At 40.7% G+C, this 23,070-nt stretch overlaps 1 protein-coding gene across 6 annotated transcripts in view; it reads left to right on the forward strand.

Moving 5' to 3' along the window:
- The window catches only part of rtkna (rhotekin a), a 53,704-nt gene that overhangs the window by 5,300 nt on the left and 25,334 nt on the right, over positions 1 to 23,070 (forward strand). For 2 of the 6 annotated variants that reach the window (XM_020594504.1, XM_020594505.1), the window contains exon 1: positions 12,259 to 12,793. The exons of the other annotated variants lie outside the window; for them this stretch is intronic. In XM_020594504.1, coding sequence (XP_020450160.1) covers positions 12,698 to 12,793 — 96 coding nt within the window. In that variant the 5' untranslated portion in view covers positions 12,259 to 12,697. Of the gene's footprint in view, positions 1 to 12,258; positions 12,794 to 23,070 lie in introns of those variants that run through there. 6 annotated transcript variants of the gene reach the window in all.

Genomic DNA, 23,070 nt, shown 5'->3' on the forward strand with positions numbered 1-23,070 from the left:
GCCTTTTTTTATGTGAGTCCTTGTGACTGGACACAATAGACAAACCATTTAAATGCATGGTTTGGAGACAAATGGCGTTATGAAGATAAACTCTGATGATAATTTGAATTGCATTTGAGGTTTTTTTTGGCAGTTTTCAATGGTAGCAATGGTTCTTGTGCTTTCACTGTCTTCTTTACCTTATTTGCTGCTTTGTTACAATGTTCAAATGCCATTGAATTGTATTTTTTTCTGTCCTTGTGATTTAATAGAGTAGACTCTTTGTGTGAGGGAAGGCCATACATAGTTTTTCTTTTTTTTTTCAGGCATAAGTGTTTTGACCTTGAATTGTGGTTAGTGGCCTGTGTCTCTTTATGGCAGTTGGTGCTAGGGTGCCATTTAACAGCTGAGGGTCTGTTGCTGCTGTTGCAAGGGAACGTCACCCAACCACAGAGATGTGTTGTCAACATTATAGGGCTGAACATGATCTTAATAGAGAGAGCAAAGCTAGATAACAGATGCTATCTGTACAGTATGGGTGACTCACTTCTGTGTATGCCAGCATGTGTGTATATACAGTTACCCATCCTAATATTCTGACCTTCTCATGTCCTCTGGGGAGGACAAAAATATAGAGACACCTCTTAATATAATGTAGTCCAGTACAACGCCACCTTTAACTATGACCTCAATAATAAACATAGAATTGAATTTATACATTTATGACAATCTCACCAAAAACTGAAACATCCTGAGCTTCATAAACACAGATGTTAAGGTGGAAGTGTTGCACTGAAGTGTACAGGAGTGCCTAATAAAGTGGCCAGTGAGTGTATCTATAATACAGAAGGTCATTCCCACAGTGGTGGAAAGTAACTAAGTGTACTTACTCATGTACTGTATTTATGTACAGTTTTGAGGTATTTGTACTTGAGTATTTTCATTTTGTGTTACTTCATACTTTGACTTCACTATATTTTAGAGGCAAATATTGTACCTTTTACTCAACTACAGTGATTTTATAACTTTAGTTGCTACTTATTTTGCTACTTTTTGTACAGATCCAGATTAATACAAAAATTACAGTATTCACAAGCCAGCAGTATGTAAAGTTTTTGAAATTATAAACATATAAGCTCATTAAAACTAGCTCCTCCTTTACCAGCTGCAACATTGCATGGAATGTGCACAATAATACATTAACAATTATAATTCAGTACCATGATACATCAATGTGAAATGGGCCATTCTGCATAATTAGTACTTTAAGTATGTTTGGATGTTAATACTTTGCACTTTTACTTAAGTAAGGGATTTGGGTGCTTTCTCCACCACTGCATGCAGGCGCACACACCTTCAGATTTCAGACAGTGACTAAGCAGCAGTGTCTCCTTGAGCAAGGTCCATTGAACATTCTCAAACATAGACGGGCTTTGCTCACTCGGCGGACGTCCTGAATGAGGCTGTCACTGGCAGTGACTCAGATAATAGACCAACAGACAGTGAGATAGATGGAGCTGATGGTGTAATCACTTGGTGCTTTCCCAGTTGCCCACATGAGAAACTTCTTCCGTGCATCATCAAACCTGTCTTGTTCTGTTCCTACCTTGAGTCATGAAGTGGATAAGGCTTTTGAATCAGAATAATCCACAACTGTTGCCATGCAAGTCCCTTTTTGTCTCCATGTTTCTACTGTGTAATACAAGAAACAATATTGCAACAGAAGGATTTGGGTTTGGCTCTTGATGTAAACTACTCATAAGCTTCTAAGACAATACCAATGGCATAAAGCCAGTATAAAGGAAACTAGAATAGATCTTAAATTATGTTCTACAGTAAAACAGCCTCACCTCTTCCAGATTAAAGTAGATTAAAATATTTGATAGTAATGTACATGCTGCAGGTAAACCATCAGCCCACCCACCTCTGTGAGTTTTCATCTCCTTCCACCATTTAATTTTCCCCACTCTATCAACTGCAAAATGTTCCTTCCTCAGGAGAACCAAGTTATGTGGGACATGCCACTTTTTCGAAGCTAAAGTCCCCTGTTGACGCAGAAAAATGGGCCTTTTTTAATAACATATTGCAGTGCTAACCCACTTTCCTGATCCAGATTACACAGAGGATGTCCTCCTTTGTCTTTACCTCTTGACAGCCATACAAGATTACTGTTTGTTTTATGTTGCCTTTGTCTCTTAGTATTTTTTATTGTTCGTCTCTGTATACATGCCCCACCAGAGGCCTAAAACCTAACCTGTTGATGCTGGTGTTAACAGACTGTAAACCAGAATGGGATTGCCTCATGCCAAAGATATCCCCTTCCTGTGAACACAAGGCCCCCTTTGAGTTTTGCTCTGTAAAACATTGACAAACATATTGATGTGTAGTATCATTTACAGTGCAGGACACTTGTTATCAGCCCATTTTGACTTCCCACTGAGGACTTAGAAACATGAGAAGCTTTGTGTCTGTGTGGGAAAATGCCATTCTCCGATACACATGCTGGACACAATGAGTGTGTTTAGGCCTATGGAACTGATTTGAGTTCTGTTGTAAATCTTCTGAAATTATAAAAACAAATGAGCTTGGTTTGTGTGTCTTTTACCCCACTTGGCTGAAAAGGCAGATATATCTGTTTTTGGTACATATTGTAGGCATATGAAAACCAAATAGGTCAACTGTGAACTATAGCTGAAAATATTAGTAAGCTTTTGCACTGAGGTAACATAAACCCACAGAGAAATTGAGAAATAAGGTCACTTTGCATGAATGCATTACCGCAGTGAATGCTCTAAGTTTAGCCTTTAACTTCACCAGGGACTCGTCATTAACCTTCCGTCCCACACAGTCATTAAGGCTGAAGGATATGGGGCCTACCTATGTCAGCCCAACATGCTACACGGTTTCTTTTCTTTTCTGTTTAGTCTCTTCTTTCTTTTCTCTGCACAAAAGGCTTTTTATTCCTCACTCCTGTACATCACGTAAGTACCTGACTTCATTGTGAAATAGATGAGGTCAGACCCTTCTGTCATACAGAGGAATGCACTGTGAGTGGATTCAATAGTGAGGCGTGTTTAGGGGTCCAGTATATATATGTATGTGTATGTGTGTGAGAAAGATGTGTGGGTGTGTTTTGCATGACTGTTCCTGCCCTGAATCGGACCACTGCTCTCATTTTATGCAATCTCACTGAGTTACAAAGATGAGTTCAAGCTCAGTCACTGACATATCCGCTGTATGTGTACTTGGTGCAATAACCAACAAGCTGTAGGTGCTTAGTTGACAGGTGTTGCATTGCTGCGCCAAATAATTTAGTGCAGCTCTGAGTCTGAGTTCAAATCTCTATCTCAGGAAAAGTGACATTTGTTGTGGAGAGGAGAGGGCAAAGAGACACAACCATCAGTGATGTTTCTTTCTGTGTTGATGATGGCAAGCAGGTGTTTGACTTTATGAGAGCAGATGGATCTATTATGCATGTCTGCCTTCCCTGCATGTTGCTTAGTGTACTAGTCCCTGCCAGCATGCCTGTGTTTTAATGTGTTTGTTTACTGGGCCCAGTGGAAGATGGTGTGGTATGTGATCCTGTTATATCGTTTTGTTGTTCCTGCTCTCTCAGCAATTATTTTTATCATGTCTTTTGCTTGTTTTCCATCATTGCTTGCCTCAAGAAAACAAGATCAATTTGTCTAAATATTCACGCAGGTGGATGTAGATGCTTAATCACCAATAGTGTAGGTATGACTCAATATCTCTGTGAACATACCAGGCAATACGAGGGATGGATAAAATGAAGTACTGTGACAAAAATAGAAGTAACAGTCATGTTACCAAAACATTCAAAATAGGTGGATCAGGTTGAATTCCAGCTGGCACCATTTGCCTGCATTTTAAAATGTGATGGCAGCATTTGACTGCCAGAAGAGCTCAGAAGAAGCCAAATCAACAGTGGTCAGGATCATCACTCACAAAAGCTGTAAAATATATTTAATGTGTTCAATTCAAAATGGTCTCATAGCTTATAACTGTAAATACTGTACTGACAAGGGAATAAATCAAGTTAAATAGGTATTTTACAGTTGGCATGTATCCAAATATGACACACATCAGTGATTGCAGTGGTGGGATCCAGTTATTTATAATGCAAAAACATTAGCTAATTCCAACTTTTCACTTGTGAAGATTTGCTGTGTTACTCTGTTTTATGTCACTGTAAATTGAAGATATTTAAAATTTGGACTGGTGGTTGGACAAAAGAAAGACATTGGGTGAATCCCAGTCAGTGGTGGGAAGTAACTAAGTACATTTACTCCAAGTGCTTTACTTAAGTACAATTTTGAGGTATCTGTACTTGAGTATTTTCATTTTCTACTACTTCATACTTTGATTTCACTACATTTCAGAGTCAATTATTGTACTTTATATTCCACTACATTTATTTCATTACTTTAATTACTAGTTACTTTTCATAATAAAATTAATAATGCAACATACACTAGTCACAGAACTTTGAATCCCTGCAAATTATGATCACATAAGCTAGATAAAATTAGCTCCACTTTTACCAGCTGTAATATTAAATGCGATGTACACAGTAATGCACCGATAATTATAATTCAATAATATGATATACAGTCATATGTAATGTGTTGTTCTGCATAATGAGTACATTTACTTTTGGTACTTTAAGTATTTTTTATGCTAATACGTTTGTAATTTCGCTTAAGAAACATTTTTATGTATGACCTTTACTTGTAACAGTATTTTTATACTGTGGCATTGCTACTTAAGTAAAGAATCTGAGTACTTCTCCCGCCACTGGTCCCAATTTGCTAAATTTATCATTCCTTGCTGCTCAATCCTTTATCAGCCCAGAAATGATTGGGTCCACTATCTTGAATGACTTTCCAAAGATCTTTTTCTTGCTCTGAGGAGCGAGGAGGCTGGCTGGAGGAGCCAAGGGCAAGGATACATAAAAGTGTCCTTTGCAGAAGTCTTTTATAAACCAACGTGCCCCTTTATCAGAAATCGATCTGTGATTGGTTGCTTCTGATGACAGATTGAAGGAATGGATGTTTCGTGTCTGTATAAAAGTATTTCCTCGATTCCTCTCTCCTCACATTTTCTCCTTGCATGTTTTTCTTACGTTTTACTTGGGTGAGACTAAGGCACAAGAAAAATATATAGGTGAGGGAAACGTGGATGCACTTAAGGTAGTTGGGATTTACCTTTTATCTTGAGCTCTGGGAGGTTTTAATTGGCTGTTTGTTTTTAACAATTTTTTGACATTTAATAGACTAAAAGACTATTATTAACCAAAATGTATTAGTTGCAGCCCTTAACATACTGCTTCCTTTACATACAATGTACAGTAGTTAGTAATTATATAAAATAAACAGTTTACTGTCTGTGGCCAGACTCAGTCCTCACCAGGAAATTCCTTGGAGTTGTAACTCACTAGCCAGAGGAGAAAACCAGCCAACTAGGAAACATTTGCAGCTGCATGTTAACCAAGTAATAAACTTCCCTTATGAAATCATCTGAACAAACATTTGACCAAAAATGAAATTCTCCAAATGTTGTAAGAATACATTAAAAAGAGGGGTGAATTTAAAGCATTTTGAGTGAATTAAATGCGATCAAAAACCAAAATGAGCCACACCAATGACCATAATGTTTAGTGCCTTGTTGGATTAAATGCCTCATTAGACACTCTCCCTCCTCACTCCTTGCTGGAAAATTCTTTATCTTTTAAAGATGTTATGCTTGTCAGTTTGAGATATGGCCCCCCCTAATGTCCTCCCTGCAGATGTTTAGGTTCTTGTATTGTTTCTGCAGATGTTTAGATTCTTGGTGTCTGTTTTAGGTTTTATCCAGATATACATTTGCTACAAACATCAGCTTCTTGGTGTGAGCTCTTCTAAAACATATTCTGAACTTGCATAAATGACATCACGGCTCAAAAAGTCTGATATATTTTAACAGAGCAATAATATGTTTTGCTGCCTGTCTGTCTGTGTTTCCCCTGTCTCCTGTTTGTGAAACTCATCTTCATCATTTTTGGTTTCAGCTGGAAACAAATTGGTGCGCTGCCTTCTTGAACTTTTATTTTCTCTTTTTTAGCACATTCTGTTTATGGCTATTGAAGTTGACCATCTCCACTCCTCTGTGTTTAACAATTATTTCTCAGTCATGTACTGTGCAACATGGTGGGACATCTGGCTGTGCTACCGCTGCTGCCCTGCAGAGGGAGCCATTGCTCCACGTCAGATTCTGTAGCAGCTTAGCACACCTTCCTCTCACCTTTTTTACTGTATTCACTTCATATACAGCCTACCATCCTTAATAGCCATTTTATAAGATGATTCATATTTTTTAATACAAAATGAAATGCCTTGGTGTACATATCGTCTTAAATCCACATATATCCAGTGTGATATTGCACATCTTTCCCCCTTGAGGATAGAAATCAATGGAGATGAATTATCTAATGAGGTGGTTTCTCTTTCACTGAGCTGCCTGCTCCTTCAGAGTGATGAGATGCTGCAGTCTCCTGTGACTGGTTGAGAGTCAGCAATGATTCTGGGAAGCAGCCAGAGTTCTGCTTACTCCTGACATGCTGCTGAAATAGGTGTGTGTGTTTGTCTGTGTGTGTGTGTGTTTATGACTGAATCCTGAGCCTGTTTTCCCTTCAGTACAAGTGGCCATGTTGAGAAATAAGATGAGCCCTCAGAAAGGGACCTAAACACTCCCTGTTCTGGTATTGTAGTCTGTGATGAGGCAGGCAACTCCCCCAGCTTTTCTAATGCTAACCCATGGACTGTGATGCATACATGCTTTTCTTGAATATGGGATCTCCTGTAGAGAAAGAACAGTAGCTGCATGATTTGTGGGTCTGTATCCAACATCTAATATTTAGCATTGCTCAGGTTTTGATCATCAGTAGAGGTGTGATGAGATCCCGTACCATGAGATCTCATGATAAAAAAATGTGATGATATTTTTTCATTGAGGAAAAAGCGATATCAGTACATGCTGTAACAGAACCAGAGCAGAAGGCAGTATGATGGAGTGTGACAATGCGTTCATGTTAGTCCCCACAAAATGCAACTCCCTGCTGTGTTTTAACGCATGTGCCTGCGTTGCTCAGGGTGTGAGGGGTTGCAGGGGGAGTGTTGTAGATGTTGTGTTCGATACAACCGCATTGTGACGAGTTGACATGATTGGCTTTATTCACGTTTCCAGCCCGTGAGTTTACATTGTGTTTTGGTTAGCCATGCTGCTAATGTAGCCTACTCTACTTTAGCACCAATTCTACCAGCGGTGTGTCGACATTGGTAGATAAAAACACAGTTTTTATGTTATGGTGTGTTAACTGTTCATTCGACAGTGAATAGCAGTGAATGCTCATGTTAACAAGGTAAACAACAGTCTTCTTCCCGTGGGCATCCGCAGTCCAATTGTCCCCCTACGTGATTGGTCAACATGGGCGCTGTTGCCTTATGATGTCACCATCCAGTGTGGCACAGGTGAAAATAGCATAGAAGATCACACAGAGCTTCAGTTAGAAGTTCATACACAGTTATAAGGTCGTGAAATCATACAGGAGAAAAATCAGTTGAGTTTGAGGCAAATCATTTCATTGTGCTTGCATATTGTTGTGTTTTACTGCATATGATAATTCATACTCATAAAGCAGAACTGAAGTGACAGTCACTGCAAGATAATTAGTTGAAATATTTCAAATAGCACCTGCATTGTTTTGCATTTTGTGATTTTCAGTCAAATAAAAGACCATTTGCCAGTCATATGTTTCATCACTGAAGATTTCTTAAAAACATTGTTAAAATTTTCTCGTCATGTTCTTGTGAACACAATACCATGTATCATCTCGTCTTGTGAGCCAAGTGTATCGTCACACCCCTGATCATCAGTATAATGCAGAACATCCTCAATGACATTCTTTGTCCTGTATTTGATCCTGAAGAACAAGCAGGATCACTTCCACATTATAGACTGAAACTGATACACCTAGTAACAAAGTGGACTGTCGATGAGATTTACAGTGTCATTACTTCATCTCAGTGTCTGACTTGTCACTATGTGGCTGCCAGCGCAGGGTTTTCCTGCTCGTTAACTGAGAACTGACCTCCAGAGGAATTTCTCAGTGACACGTCTGGTTTCCCATCACATGCTGCTATGATCAAGTCGAACAGATGTCACCTCGTGTCTGCTGAAGTACAACAATGGAATTAGAGTCCTGTGATATTCAGGTCTTTTTAAAGTTGTTTTTTTTTTTTTTTGAGTAGTGGATTAGTCGACTAAGTTTAAAACTGGTTTCTGTGTCTGTTCAGAACGTTTGTCTCTGTAACTGCACAATCACAGTAAGTTCTGTCCTTCAGGCACAACCACAGTACACCTTTTTAATTATGATGCACATTTTACAGGAGCAGATTTGTAAGATGGTACTTTTGCAGGTTTGAAATTTGAGCATTGAATCGGCTGAAGAAAACCGTTTTTCCCCACTCGGTGTCTTTTGCAGTGAACTGTCTAAGAGTGTAAAAATACACAGAGAAAATGCTCTGTAATAATCACGTCTTTGCCGTCTGTGTGAAACAACAGGGAGGATGTTTGCTTGGCTGACCATAATCAGACTGACAAACGTTGATCAGCTGCATTTGTCTCATATGTTGAGACCATTTAGCCACAGCTTCATGGTGTGTGTTTGTGTTGTGTTTACATGGTTTACAGAATGTTTATGCCTGAGTGTGTATTAGTGTAGTTGGTTTGTGTGTGTGTGTGTGTGTGTGTGTGTGTGTATGCATGTGAGTGGGACTCAGGGTGTGGGTTGGGTACAGTTTTGAGAAATCGGCCTAAATGACAGGCAGGATTCTTTGTTGTGGTTTGGGGCCTGGCTGCTCTGGAGCCCTTTTGTGTTTCCCTGCCCTGTTCTGCTGCCACTTTATATATTAGAATAAAGACGGTTTTAAACCATTACTGTGGACTCCACGGTTCTGAAAATGAAAGGTACTGTTGCTATCTGAGGATAAAGGATAGTACTGAAAATGGCATTTATATGATAATTATCTGATCATACAGGATTTAAATAAACCTCCATCACCTGGGTTGGACAAAACTTGGAAGAGGAAACAAGGCACGCAGTAGACACTGTTGTGTTAAGTGATGGAATAGTGCAGACATTTACCTCTAATGATGAGGTTTAGATAGTCTGGTTAAACTGTTAACGTTAACAACCAGATAAAAACCTGTCTAACTGCCCTAATGCTAGTTTTTCATGCCCCATCATTTTTGCCTTTTCAGATTTCTAGATCACAGCTATTACTGTGGTAGTATTAGATATTATTATCAGTTATTATGACTGATAGGAAAGTTTGCAGGCAGAGGAATTACAGTGATTCCAGCAGTTCAGTCTGGCAATGGTTTGAGCTACACTAAAAGCTAATGCCATTCATTCTGTAGGTATTGGTTACAAACTAAAGTATTGAATAAACTGATGTTTTGTCCTGTGGATGGCGCTAGAGCAAAACTCACTAAAGTTCAGCTCAAAGGGGGGGTTATGAGTCAGAGCAGTGTTGTTAACATTCACAGCATGAGAACCACAAATGCTGGTACAAGACTGTGTCTGAATCCATGATATTGTTTAGATATTTCTATCTGGAGGAAATGGTGGACCAACAAAAAGAGATCACTGTGTCCTGAGCCACGCATGGCAAAAAAAAACAAAAAAAAACAAAGCTCAAAGTGTTAAGATACAGGAATTATCCTTTAGAAATTGTTATATTTGCATTGAGAAAATGCTTTCTTCAATGTTGTTAATTATTCCTTTTAAGACTCAAAGGTTCTGTTGTCCATTTGTCTTGGCAGTCTTTCCTTTCTTGCTCATTTCAGTGACCTGACTGTCGCTGTTGTCCACCTGACTGACCAACAACAAATGTTTGAAAAATATGAACATATCTTACAATCAGTACCTTTTTATATCTACTGCAAACACTGCGTACTCCACCACCCTCAACTCTGACTCCAGCTTGTTTCCTCCAGCTGATTAGGTGTAGGAACAGGAAGTTTTCCATATTCCTCCACACATCCGTTCAGAAACAAGAAAGGCACCGGGTATTGTCTGAACCTCTTATGCAAGGGTCAGCCTGTGTGTTTGTGAGTTGGAGGGGAGGGATTTTATCAATCCCTTAACCTCACAGTTGGCATTGGAATAACTGATTGTGTAGCATCTTGGTTTCACGCCTCTCATGGCAGCCAATTAGCACATCTGGCTCTGCTACAGTCAGACGAAGCGCTTAGTCACAAGCTGCTAATATACCGTTCCCTGAGTAAATAATCACCATTTAACATGGCAAAAGCCCATTCAGGCCTACAGCTGTTAGGCCTCTCCACTAACTACTAATATATTGTCTTTAAGCACTTGGGATTTTCTTGTACTTGGTGGCTCCTGGCCAGAAAAGCAGTGAGGCTGTATATGAGCAGGTCGCCTGCTTGCCAGCCTGTCTCTAAGAAAATAGCTGTTGTCTTTCTGTTGTTGTTTAGCCTCTAGGCTTTGTCATACGGTGTCAGTCTTTGTGTTTTGCTGCAGGTAAATTTTACATGCAGTATAGTATAGTAGTAGTAGTATAATAGAGAGACTAAAGAAATACTACATGGATTAAGTGACATTAGAATAATAAAATGTTGTTCTGTCACTTGTTCATTATTTAAAAAGCATCCACATCAATAAATGAGAAAAGTGAGAACAGCTGAGGAAAAACTGTGTCACTTCATTAAAGGAGTTAAGCCTGTTTAACACAGTTCAGTCTAGTGTTCAATGTGTTTGAGGTCTTGTTAAGTGAATATTTCTTTCCAGTTCAGCATCCAGATCAACTGGCAGAGGGGACTTGCTGGCTATATGACTCTACTCGTACTGAACAGTAAATCCAGGTTGTGCACACAAACACACTTGTACAAGAGTCCCAGAATGTTGTCTGCATGAGCATCCATAACCCTTGCTCTGTGCACTCACCTCAACTATTTCTCTTTGTACTTCAAGAACAATAAATCTCTTTTCTTACTGTTTGTATGTTTTTTTTTCTGCAGCAGATTAGCCAGGTGATTTAAACCCTGAGGGCTGAGGCCTTTCTTGGGGAAATGACCCAGGTTTGCTACTGGCACTCTTGGCTCCTTTCCTCCTCTCCTCGAAGGTGAAAGGGCTTTTACAGCTCCTTTGTTTTCAAAGGTTTGCCTGTGTGAAAGAGTTCAGAGGATGTGAGTGCCATATGGGAATGTGTGTGTGGAGAGGGGAGGTCCCAAATGTCATGTCAAAGTGAAGAATGTGGTCACAAAAATCTGCCGTAACTTTCCTCTGAGGAGTGATATATTTCTCAGGGTGAGTCCTTGAAATCATTCGTTTGCCCTTTGAAATCCCCTTCACTCCAGTGGAAAGAATGTGTGCATCTTTCAATTAATATGGCTCAGTGAGCCATGCGCAATATGACGCCGTTTTCCTGTTGAGGGGTCGACCGTGGTCTCACCCACGCACCAGGGAAGGATTCTCACGTCACATATAACGAATGTATCAGGTCCAGGACGCACTGAAGAGGAGAGCATAAGTAATATTTGGGACGCCTACTTTTATGTATTGGATTTTAGAGCTAAGGTGGCTTGCCTGTAAACTGTTTTTACACCACAACAGAAAGTCATATGGAGTAAACTCCGGGATTATCTTGTTTGGACTACAGAGAAAACTGATCTCCTGAGGCACATCTTTCGTACCTTCGCCAAAATTTTGTTTGCAATAACACAAGAAATTAGACATTTCAATTTTGTTTTGAAAACTATTTTTTTAATTCATTCAAACAATGGAAACGATATAATTTCACATTTTCCATCGTCTAAATCTATGGCACCCATTCCGGTTAGTGCTTAGATAATGTTTCTGGGTGTTCATGCTCACTTTTCCTCATGACGAGCGCCACCTGACACAGTTATTATTTCTCTTTTTATTATCCAGCCAGTCAAAAGTACAAAGCTCCCCGTTGGTTAAGCTTATGTGGTGGTGGTGCAGGTTTGATATGGGTTGTTTTAAAAGGGCGTGGGGGCTGCTAAAGTAATCTCTATTTTTCCCCTTCTTTTTTATAAAGTTCATTACCATTACCAGAGGTGCGTCGGAGGGGTTAATTTAGCGCCGAGTTGGGGAGAGTCAGGGCGCGCACAGTGGACTCCCTGTGCCGTACGCTCCCGCAGAGGCGATGTCCTTTTGTGGAGAGGTCTCTTGTCACACAGAGGACAGACGGCATTCATAATCAGAACACAGGGACACAAAGACAAGAACTGCATTTTAAAAGGCTCCATTCTTCCCCCCGCTGCCGCTGGGTTTTGACTGTGGGTGTTTGAGAGGATCTTTGTTGGCTGGAGAAAAGTAGCGAATAAGAATACGCCCCGTGAACGGCTTGGGGGGATTTTATGGACAGGGTTACTACAGTGCAGCCGATGCTGTTATCTACCTACACCTCTGTTTGCTTTCCCGGAGGTGGTAGTGTTGTTTTGGATACGGAGTGAAATTATTACGCATTGTTTTACGCACCTGGTTGTAGGAGTCGCGACTGGACCGGACACCTTTGTAATGAACTTTCTCTCCCCGGTACCTGCGCTGTGGCTGTTTGGACCGCATCTTTAACTCCCCGAAAAAGAAAAATTGTGGATGTCTGCCTAAAGGATGCCAGTTGATAAATTCGCAAACATGGAGGAAAAACTGTGGATACTGGAGGATCTCAATATGATGTATATTCGTCAGATTGCACTCAGTTTACAGGTAAACGTTTATGTCAAGTGCCAGTTGGCCATCACTTGGTTCTGACCCTCTGCAGGCGTTTTTGCTACTTGTGTTGGTGTTGTCACCAGTTTTTACACAATCTCAAAGTTGTGGGGTGTGTCAGTGTGGAAGAGGCCTGGGTGTGATTATGTCTCAACATGTTTGACCAATGTATTTTTTAATTTTTTTGATTGATTGACCTGGATATAAGCAGGCTCACTAATAAATGGAATCTGTTTTCAGATGTCTGCCCCCCCATCCACTGCCCCTCCTCAACGCACTGTGCATCACTCACTGTGTTAACTGAGTTTGCAGCTGTGGCATGGGGATGTAAAGTTTACAGAGGGTTTGGTTGAGGATTCTTTCTGTGTGACAAACAAGTCGAGCTGACACTAGTGTGGTCCCTCTCTTTATAGATGGCAGAGCTCCCAGTGACAGCAAACAGAAAACAACACTGCATGCATCTCTTCCTCTCTCCCCCTCCACCTGGGGTTCACACACACAGTATACAGCTGCATATGTTGGCCCCAGAAATCCCAGTGGGAGTGTATGTGCACACATGCATGACTGATATTACTCGCATTGTTGGGGCCAAAACCTGTTTTTGCATTCACGTTGTATGGGCTCTTCCTCATGGGGACCAGTTGCCAGGGTGATGACTTGGTCTAAGGTTAGGTTTACGTTAAGGGTCCGGTGAGGGTTAAGCAAGTAGTGGTTAAGTCTCCATAAAATGAATGTGTGTGTGTTTGTGTGTACAGGCTGGTACTGAGTCATTCTATACATGACGAAGGTCATTTATGCATTTATCTAACCACTGTTTTGCTAATCCCTGCAATCTAGTTCACTTGATTTTAGAGAGAATACCTTAAGAATGTGTCTTTCATAACAACGTCCAAGGGAAGAAGAGAGACATAGGAAAAGCTACTGGAACTTCAAAGGGAAATTCTAATATTGTTTTTTTTCATGGCCCCATAATCTGAACAGATATTGGCTGTCTGTGCTGCAGCTGTTTGGATGCGTAAAAGCAGACCATTTCTTTCTGGTTATGTCAACTGAAATCTAGTCCAAAAAGCCTTCAACTGTGTGACACAGAGACTGTGTGGGAGGTGATATCACTCACTGGTGTGTTGTACCTGCTAGCAGTTTGGCATCATTTTCCTGTATTGAGGTGTTGGTTTGTTTATACACCTGTGCCAAGTGTCACAGAGAGCGCCAGGTGTTTGGCTTTTTATCACATAGCAGGAGATATGTGACTATGAAATAACATACATACACACACACTAACTTCACTTTGCTTGTTACCATTCCCTAATCCACCTATGAAACTCTTGCCACTCATGTTTAACCCTTTTCACCCTACCAGTCCTAGTACTGGAACCAGGTAGCATCTGCTCAAGGTGAGAAGGTTGCTGACTGGTTCTCCAAAGCATAAGATACAGCTAAAGTGGATAGAATTGCATTGCTGTGCTTCATTTATCTATTCACATTTAGTCTTTTTACAGTACAGTATTTGTGTCCATTTTGGCCTTATAGCTGTGGAGCTGTTAATGCTTGAGTTTGAACATGTCCTTCTGGCAAAAGTTCTAAAATGTGCTTAAGCGGTTAAAGGTACAGTACAAAAGATTTTTCTGAAGCTTTTATAGCAGCTGTATTCTGACATGCACTGGCACACATCTATCCAGAGATAGATGTACTGTATGTGTATATTTTACCAACAAGGTGATCTACAGTTTACTAGTTCCTGTCACAGAGCTTCTTTTGATAAAGAAACTTGTTTATAGCTCTGACATAGACCTGAAAGAGGTACATTGCTTGAAAATTGAATCTTAGTGCATTATGCAATAAATACATCTTCTTTTTTTACTGTTCTCTCTCAAGACCTTTGTTCATTTAAGAATGTTCTGCTCGTTATTTTATTTCTTTAAATCCAGTTTCAGGGACAGGAATATGTAAAAATAAGATGATGAGTCTTTATTTAGTCCTTTCGGAAAACGATGGTGTTGTTTCTCCACCTTCACAGGGATTTCAGAGGTCGGGGTCGGCTGCAGAGCTGCTGCAGTCTGCAATAACCACTGAATTGAACGTCTTTTTCTTTTTTTAACTTTTGACTGTTTTGCTGGTAAACACACACTTGTTTGCTGACTTGCTCCCCCCACCCATGTCTCCTCTGCCTGGGTGGGTTCATGACACAGGGATTCTTTGTATGTGGTTCACAGCCCACTGTCTTACCGTAATTTCAGCTAGCTATGGATGAGGCTCCAGGGTCTTTCATAAACATCCTGTTGGGTCATCACAACTTGCAGTTATTAAACTGTAAACTTTATTTTCCTTTAGTTTTTTGCTGAAGCAACATATATCTGAAAACCACCTGCACACATAGACACATTCATGTGTAACGCTCACACTTACACCTTGTTTGTTAGTTATTTCCACAATCTGGTCATCTCAGAAGACAGTGATAAGGTCATGCATGTCTCGAGGTTCTAGCATTCCTCAGGCACATATAATTGCTGTGTCGTAGAGGAGAACGAGCAGCCACTGTGTTATTTTCAGACTCAGTAGGAAGTAACTTTTCTCCTCTTCAGGTTTTAACAAGTCATTTATAAAGGGAATGACTGCATTCTTGGCTCCACCACACTGTTTTCTCTTGTCTCTCTCTCCTCACTTATGAGGCTCATTAGACACTTAATGCAGTTTGTCTTCTTTAGTCACATTCACATAAGTGTGAAGCTTTTTGCCCAGCTAACAACTCAGAGGAGAGGCGACTGATAGGAGACCGGAAATGGTCTCATGTAATTATAGTTTCCCCCTGGAAGAGACAATATGATGTCATGAATCCACTGCCAATAATAGACACATGCACACCATTTCCTGTTAGCATAGACCTAGATACAGACAGCATTCTTTTTCTTATTTACTTTATATTAAATGTGCCCCTGTTCCTTCACCCTCTCTGGCTCTGCCCCCCCCCATGTCCTTTCCCTATCTCCCCTTTGGTAACACAAGGGCTATATGTACAGTACCCTTTTCCCCTGGTCTAATTTTAGTCTGCAGGCCGGCCTTGAATATAGAGATTTGCCAGAGTTAAATGTGGACATTTGTGGAAGGGTTTGTGAAGTCATCCATTTTTGCCCCAGTTATAAAAGGCGAGATTTGTGCTGAGCATTTCATTCTATAATGTCAGCTGCAACTGTCAGCCATTGTTTGTGAAGTACAATACTTTCTGTGTGTGAGTATATGTGTGTCAACCTCGCTGGGACAGAATAGCCCTGATCAGCTCAGAAGGGGTGCAGCCTGGGCATTAAGTAATGATATCATTTGCTGGAATGTTAAAGAGATTCCCTTCTGGCTCCTGCTGCTGTTATTTGCCTTTGTTGAGGGATTAGGTGAAGTGTTAAAACCCAGGACTGACTCATCACTCCTTGTCGAGCATGTGGAAAGCACAAACTGGGAAGCGTAGCCAGATAAAAACATGTTATTACAACATTGATTTTAATATTTATTCCTAAAAGAGACTGACATGTGGTTGTGGTAGCTGAACCTCTGACCCTGGCTTCTTGCTGCCTCACCCGAGACTCAAGCTTGACCTCTCACACGCTCCCAAGCCCTAAACTTAGCTGTGGCCTCAGATGTTCATGCAGACACCACCATAGGCAGGCCTTAAATATCTGTTGGATGGCATTCATGTAGCCTTTCTTCATCTGATATCAGACCACCGGTCAAGCTGCCTTGACAATTTGAGTGGGTATCAGACTCGACTGTCCATCGAGATCAGCGCCTCCTCTGTTTCATAGTGCACTGATGAAAAAGCAAAATACTACATGTAAGCTTTATGTTCTCAGGCTTACCTGGCCTAGGCTTGGAGTAATACAAGAAGAATCGTCTACTCCTTTCAGTTTACTCTTACTTTTTTCTGTTTTGACCCTTTTCACTTAACTTTTTTATTTTTTTTTATTTCAGCATTACTTGATTCATTCTTTGTAAAATCAATGATTTCTTCCTTCCTTATGATAAATGAATCCTTTGCAACACTGGAGTTTTGGAGATAATTTTGTTTCTTTGTATTGGAGTCAAAACATTTGAGAGCAAAACTTTGCTACTGCAATCAAAATAAATGTCTTTGCAACCAAAAAGCTTTTCAGTTGTCTAATATAAACTGATTGAAATCAGAACTAATTTCATTTCAAACAAAACCAGGTCATTTAACACTGTAATCTTTTATCTTTTGGTTGCTCACCTATAAGCTTTGCTCTCTGAGCAAAGGGTTTTTTGTCTTTGGAAATGTATTTTGATTACAGTACCAAAGTTTTGCTCTCAAGTATGTTTTTTGCATGCAGAATAAAGAAACAAAATGACCTCCATATGAAGTCAGTATCAATATATTCTTCTTTTCAGCACTTGAAACCTGTGCATGTGTGCATCTATAGGTGAGTGTATGTTAGTTCAGCTGTCAGGTTGTTTAGGTAGCCTTCCACCAGACCCGCTTGCTTCAGTGGAAGGATATGTAGTCACATCTGAGCCAAAACTCATTCCTCCACAACGGACCACTTCATCACACACTCTACCTGCTGAGCTCATCTGTGTGCTTCTGAGAGTGTGTGTGAGTAAATGTTTGCAGAGAGTAATACTGTAAGCCATATAATCAGGGAGGTTACTTTGATTTAATTAGGGACATAAGGTTTATCATCCAGGATTTCACTGTGAATGTGAGTTGTTTTCTTTAATTGGCTTTTTGTATTCATTTTGAACTAGATGGAAGAGTTTCCTACAGTGACACAATGACTTAAATAAACAGAAATACCCAGATTTGTATGCTTTTATGTACACTAGCTTTAGACTGTTTGCTGTGTGTGTGTGCTGTGTAGTTTTGTTGTGTGCTTTTGGCATTTGTACCATGCATAGCTAGAGTATATTTCAGGTTCTTCCAGCACTGTATGCCAAAAGCAAGCACAGAGTATGTGTGAATTAAAGGAGAAAGGGGGCTTTGTATCACACCACACACACCCATCTCTCCCTGCCAAGCTTTCCCTCCTTCTAGCATCAGCACATACAGGCCTTAACCCTCAGCCATCTCTTCCAAGTGTTCATGTCTCTAAGCCAGCTTCTACTCTGCTAACCACAGTCCAAACCATCTGACTCCCCCTCTCACCTCTGTAGTCCAATGCTCCCCTTACCCCCAGTGTGTACCCCCCCGAATATGTCTGTCCTCACACCAGCCATTGCTTATGCTGTAGTTGGGAGGAGCAGTGCAGGTCTGAATAGGCACCCTGTGTGAGCAGGCACCACTTAGATGCTGAGCCAGTTTCCTTAGAAAAACAGCAGGCATGAGCGAGGAGAATGAGAAGGACAAAACACCGAGACAAACTGAGAGCGGCTGTTATTGGAACACCAACCTAACTTTCTGTTTTTTTTTTCCTGTCTCTATCTTTGCCAGAATCTATTTGATAATTTTTCTTTTGTTGTTCTCTTGTCTCTCTGCTTTGCCCTTTCTTTAATTTTCCTTCTCCACGGTTTCTGCTTTCACCTGCACATGCACAAAGACATTTTGTTCTTGCAGTTTAAGGCTGTTTTTGTTGTTTTGTTTTCTTTTCTTTTTCTTTAGCCATCTGAATTCAGACTGCAGCACAGATCGGAGTTCAAGCTTTGTTTGAGTTATCATGTAAACAGTCACAGTTTTCAAGTGGGGATATTAAAAATGTTGTAATCCTTTGTAAACCATACAATTAAAAATGTCTGAAACATTTGAACATGTTCTGGAGCTGGTGCTTCAGGCTGTTTAGTCAGATGGGTGGAAGTGTGCAAAAAGAGCATTTGGTAATGTGTTTAATTGAGCCTGTAGATGTTGCTTTTGTGCTTATCCATATGGATGCAATTTATGCCTGCATGTGTGATCTTGTTTGTGTGCTTTGAAATCAACTCTGCACAGTGTTTGATTCGGGCAAGTTCATGGTTTACGCAGTGACTTTATTGATTCATTTGTCTTTAATGAGGTACAATATGTGGTTTTAAGTGTGCATGAATAAATTCATTTTCTGTATGTATAGCTCTCTCTTTCTGAATCCCTCTATCCATCTGAGTGCTCCATCAAGCAAAGTGAGCACCCTGGAACACAGAATATGTGGAAATCAGAGAGGTGGAGGAGAAGTACAAAGCTGTCTAAAGAAACAATTGCAGCCATTAAAATAATCCATTCCCCACTGCACAGTCCACTGATAGCATCAGCAGCATCACTGTAACACCAAAGATTGATTGTTTAATCAGCAAACCAGTGTCTAATTGAATCTCTGCACAGAGGGTTTATTGGCCACTGAGGTTCCTGTGTGTGTGTTGGCAGGTGGAACAATTCTGTCAGCATTTGGGCGGCTGCTGTCTGACCACCTGAGAGTCTTTTCTGCTTTAATCAAGGACAAGAGAGGATCTGTTCTCTCTTCCAAATATGATGTAATGAGATTGAAATTGTCTTCCTATCTAATTTTCACATTGTCTGTATGAGATCCAGTAACTTCACATATACTGTAAATAGCAGTTTAGTTGTTTTAATGTCAATCATTGTTATAATGCAACACTTAAAGTGACTCAGAGCAGACTGAGCATGTGGCCTCAAAGCATCTGCTGAGGGCTTTGTCATCACTGCAGCAAGAGCACATAAAGGCAGGGCTAGCCTGGGTTTTATGTGACTTCTGTTGGTGGATGCCCAGCCATGAGAAGATGGGTGGCTGTACTGTTAAAGACAACCTAAATGAAAAAAGGTGAAATGTGACAGGGGAATTCCAGGGTTTGTAGGTGGGTTGGCTTAAACCTGAGGTAGATCAGTGTTCCAAGACTGCTGAAAGGGGCCTATTGTTGTGATATGAGGTGTTGATAGGCATGTTTGAGCTGTACCACCTCCAAAACAGTTGCCCAAAACAGCCTTTCTGTTATCATGAGATGAGTGGAACAAACTCTCTATCTGCATGATGTCATGTTTGGATGAGGTTGGATGAATTTGGCATGTGTTGAGCTCATGTATTACTGTAGTACCATTTTTGTCTCTGTCTGCTTTCTTCTGCCATACAAATACATATTCATTAGTGCACACACACACCTTTGACTCTGTTACCCTTCATGCTGCCCTTTGCCCCCTCCATCAGTGAAGCTGTTAAACAAAAGAGTCGGTGGGTGTAAATATGTCAGTGTATGTGTTTCTATCCTTGTCATCATTATTAAAGGATGAAAATATTATTTTCACTGGGACAGACTAAGAAATTGAGTGGGAAATCCTATTGATTCTAGGGAGAAGCACGGCTCATGTGATGACCTGAGGCAGATAGCTAACCGGACTGCTACACCAAGCCCCTTTGAAGGGCCCTGGACCCAGCTGGCTGTTGGTTATGTAACTACAAGTGTAAATTTATTGAGGCACTATTATAGGCCTACACACAAACAGACACACAGCCCATGTTCTTATAACTGGCAACCACAGCTGTCACTGTGGGATCCACTGAGATTGGTTGACTGTCAGTATATATAGCTTTGAAGATGATAACTGTTGATCTGCCTTACATAATACCAGAAGATTGCAATAGCAATGTCTCATGATGTTACTTTTTAGTGATAATGAATGTCCATAATTTAAGTAAATAATGTAATGTAGGTTTACACTGTCAGCTACTGCTAATTAGAGGAATCTCTTTTTAACTTGTAAACTTTAACCAGTCAACCGATGCTGATGTCATGTCTGTCTGGTGTCAGGCTCTGGTCCACATCCAGCATACTTGAGAGTAGACAACAGCAAAGTCCATGACCTGTTTTACAGCACCCCAGGCTGAGAGCAGGTCTCTACACGCTTCTCGGTCCTTCTGTAAAGCAAACCGTGACAGACACATAACAAAGTGGGCACAGTTTCTTAGACACAAGGTACAGCATAGCAGCGAGAGCAGTGGAGAGGGATGAATGATCCCGTTTGTCCGCAGATGATGTCATGCCCTCCTCTGCCCAGTAGGGGGCGGATATCCAGACCATCCTGAATAAATGAGTAAATTGTTTTCTCCCTCCATTTTGTCACATACACAAACAAGGGGTTGTGCTATAATATGAATGATGAGGCATCAAAAATAAGAGAGGTGATAAATAATGGATAGATGTGTTGCATATCCATAATAATAATTTAAAAAAGGATCTCAGTATATTTGTTAGAATAGTGGGTGTCTTGGATATGCATCAGTACTTCCTTTGGGTCAGTCTATATAGAATTACCCAGGGAACTTTGCTCAGACCCTCAGCAACTACTGTCAAAAACATCAGATTTATATCTACACAAACGCGGGGTGAAGTTTATTTATTGTACACGGTTACTCCTCAAGGCCATGACAGAAATTAGGATTTTATTCTTGTGCAGCTGAATTCATAAACAAGTTCCAAATAGAACAGAAAGGGGAGAGAAAGGGACACATGGTTACAGACTGCTCTTATGTATTACAGTAGGAAGGAAGGCTTCTTGGGAATGTACAGGAGCAGAAAAGGGAAAAGCACTCTTGTCAGGGAGTTAATAGGAAATGCTTGGGTCTCAGAGGGAGGGGGCCGAGTAGGTTAGTCTGGCTGGAGGAATGTCGTCTCATCCTGTGAAATGCAGTGATTATGAATGGTGGTATCATTCATTCAGCTGGTCCCGCTGAGTCATTCAGCATGGGAAAATGAAGTGGACTTAAAGTGTGTATCTTATCTTGTATTCCGATCCCTTGAATATGTTCATAAATTCAGTATATTTGTTGTTGTTTTGTCAGTAGCATAAAAGAAGTGGGCATGGAATGTGCAATCTTTATATTGATATTATTATTATTCACAGTGAACTATGTGTAAATGAGTTTCTGACTGCACTTCTCTGGCATGGCTGCTTGCTGATGAAACCTTAATCTGATTAACTCTAGGATATTTACAGCTCTAAAAGACTTATCAAGGCTCATCTTTTTTTCACACACATCTACTCACACAGAGATGTGAGCAAAAAAGAAGGAGAGTGTGATTTGCATAGGAGGAATCAAGGCAAATTTGAAATACTTCTGTTGGTGCTTGATGCATTTGGCTTCTGTGGGAGTGTCCTCTGCTCCCACAGTGAAGTAAATACCATGACAAAACACCCCCTCCTTTGTTTTCTTTAGTCAGAGCTAAAGGGCTGTGTTCTCCCAGCCAGATGCACAGATGAATAATTGCACCGCTGAGATGGACTTTGTTGCTCTGTTGCTCTTAGCTAAGGCTGCCCACAGACCTGACTCCCTCCTCCTCCATTCTGATCCTCCCACACGTCATCTGCTGCATCTTTGGACTGCCTAACTCATTCCACTTCTCGACATCACCCACAAACAACACACAACAAAACAAGTGTTGTGAGTTTTGCCTGCCTTTGCCGAGACTGTATCCACTTTGCTCTGCTGATATTTAGAAAAACGTTCAAACGACAAAAATAGGAGCATTGTTTGAGGCTTCACAGTTATTTCCTGCAGAGGTTCTTTTTCAGTTATTGTCCTTGTGGTTGCAAAATGTGTCCTGGACACTGCGATTGTTTTCCAGTGTGGATTTCCTGTAGCCCAGTCCTCAGTCCGTTGATTTGCGCTAACCCCTGTTTTATTCCCATATTTTATTCTAGCTGGACTCATCTGTGTTTTTTGTTTCCACCTGCCCTCAAATCCCTCTCATACATCACTTGTTGGCAAAGTGATGCAGTCCGCTGCGCGACAACTTTCCAATGCATGCATGCAATATGTGCTAGGCAGCAAGCAGAGGCAAGCACAAAAAGAGCAGAGAGAGAACAATGAAGAGCTTTACTTTCCCAGGCATAAGTTCTGTCAGCACTTACCTACATCCAGTTCATGTGCCAGCTGTAGGCTGATGGCTAATGTTGTTTGTGCACACGGTTTTGAATCATAGTAGACTGCAGTTTAACACACAGTTGCGGGTTTGCAGCTGCCATTACCAACAAATGATCATAATGAACTATACTGTGAGAAGTGCGCTGGTGTATGGCTTTGTCTTCTTTGTATTAATAAATAATTTTCATACTATTCCCACGGGGATAGAAATGTGTTGGTGCTCTTCATGGAGCGTCATCTACCTCCGTTTGGAGTCACTTCACTAGATAGATGTCTCACGTGAAATAGCGCCATTATTTGCAGTTGCAGGTCAACTGCATGGAGATTCTGCTGTGATCGATTGTTTGTTTTGTGCCCTGCAGATTTATTGAGAAGCTGCAGCTATTAATAAACAGAACACACCCAAGGTTCTCCATGTATTTATGCCCTTTT

This window comes from Monopterus albus, unplaced genomic scaffold (genome assembly GCF_001952655.1).
Source record: "Monopterus albus unplaced genomic scaffold, M_albus_1.0 scaffold23.1, whole genome shotgun sequence".
Classification (NCBI taxonomy): Eukaryota; Metazoa; Chordata; class Actinopteri; order Synbranchiformes; family Synbranchidae; genus Monopterus; species Monopterus albus.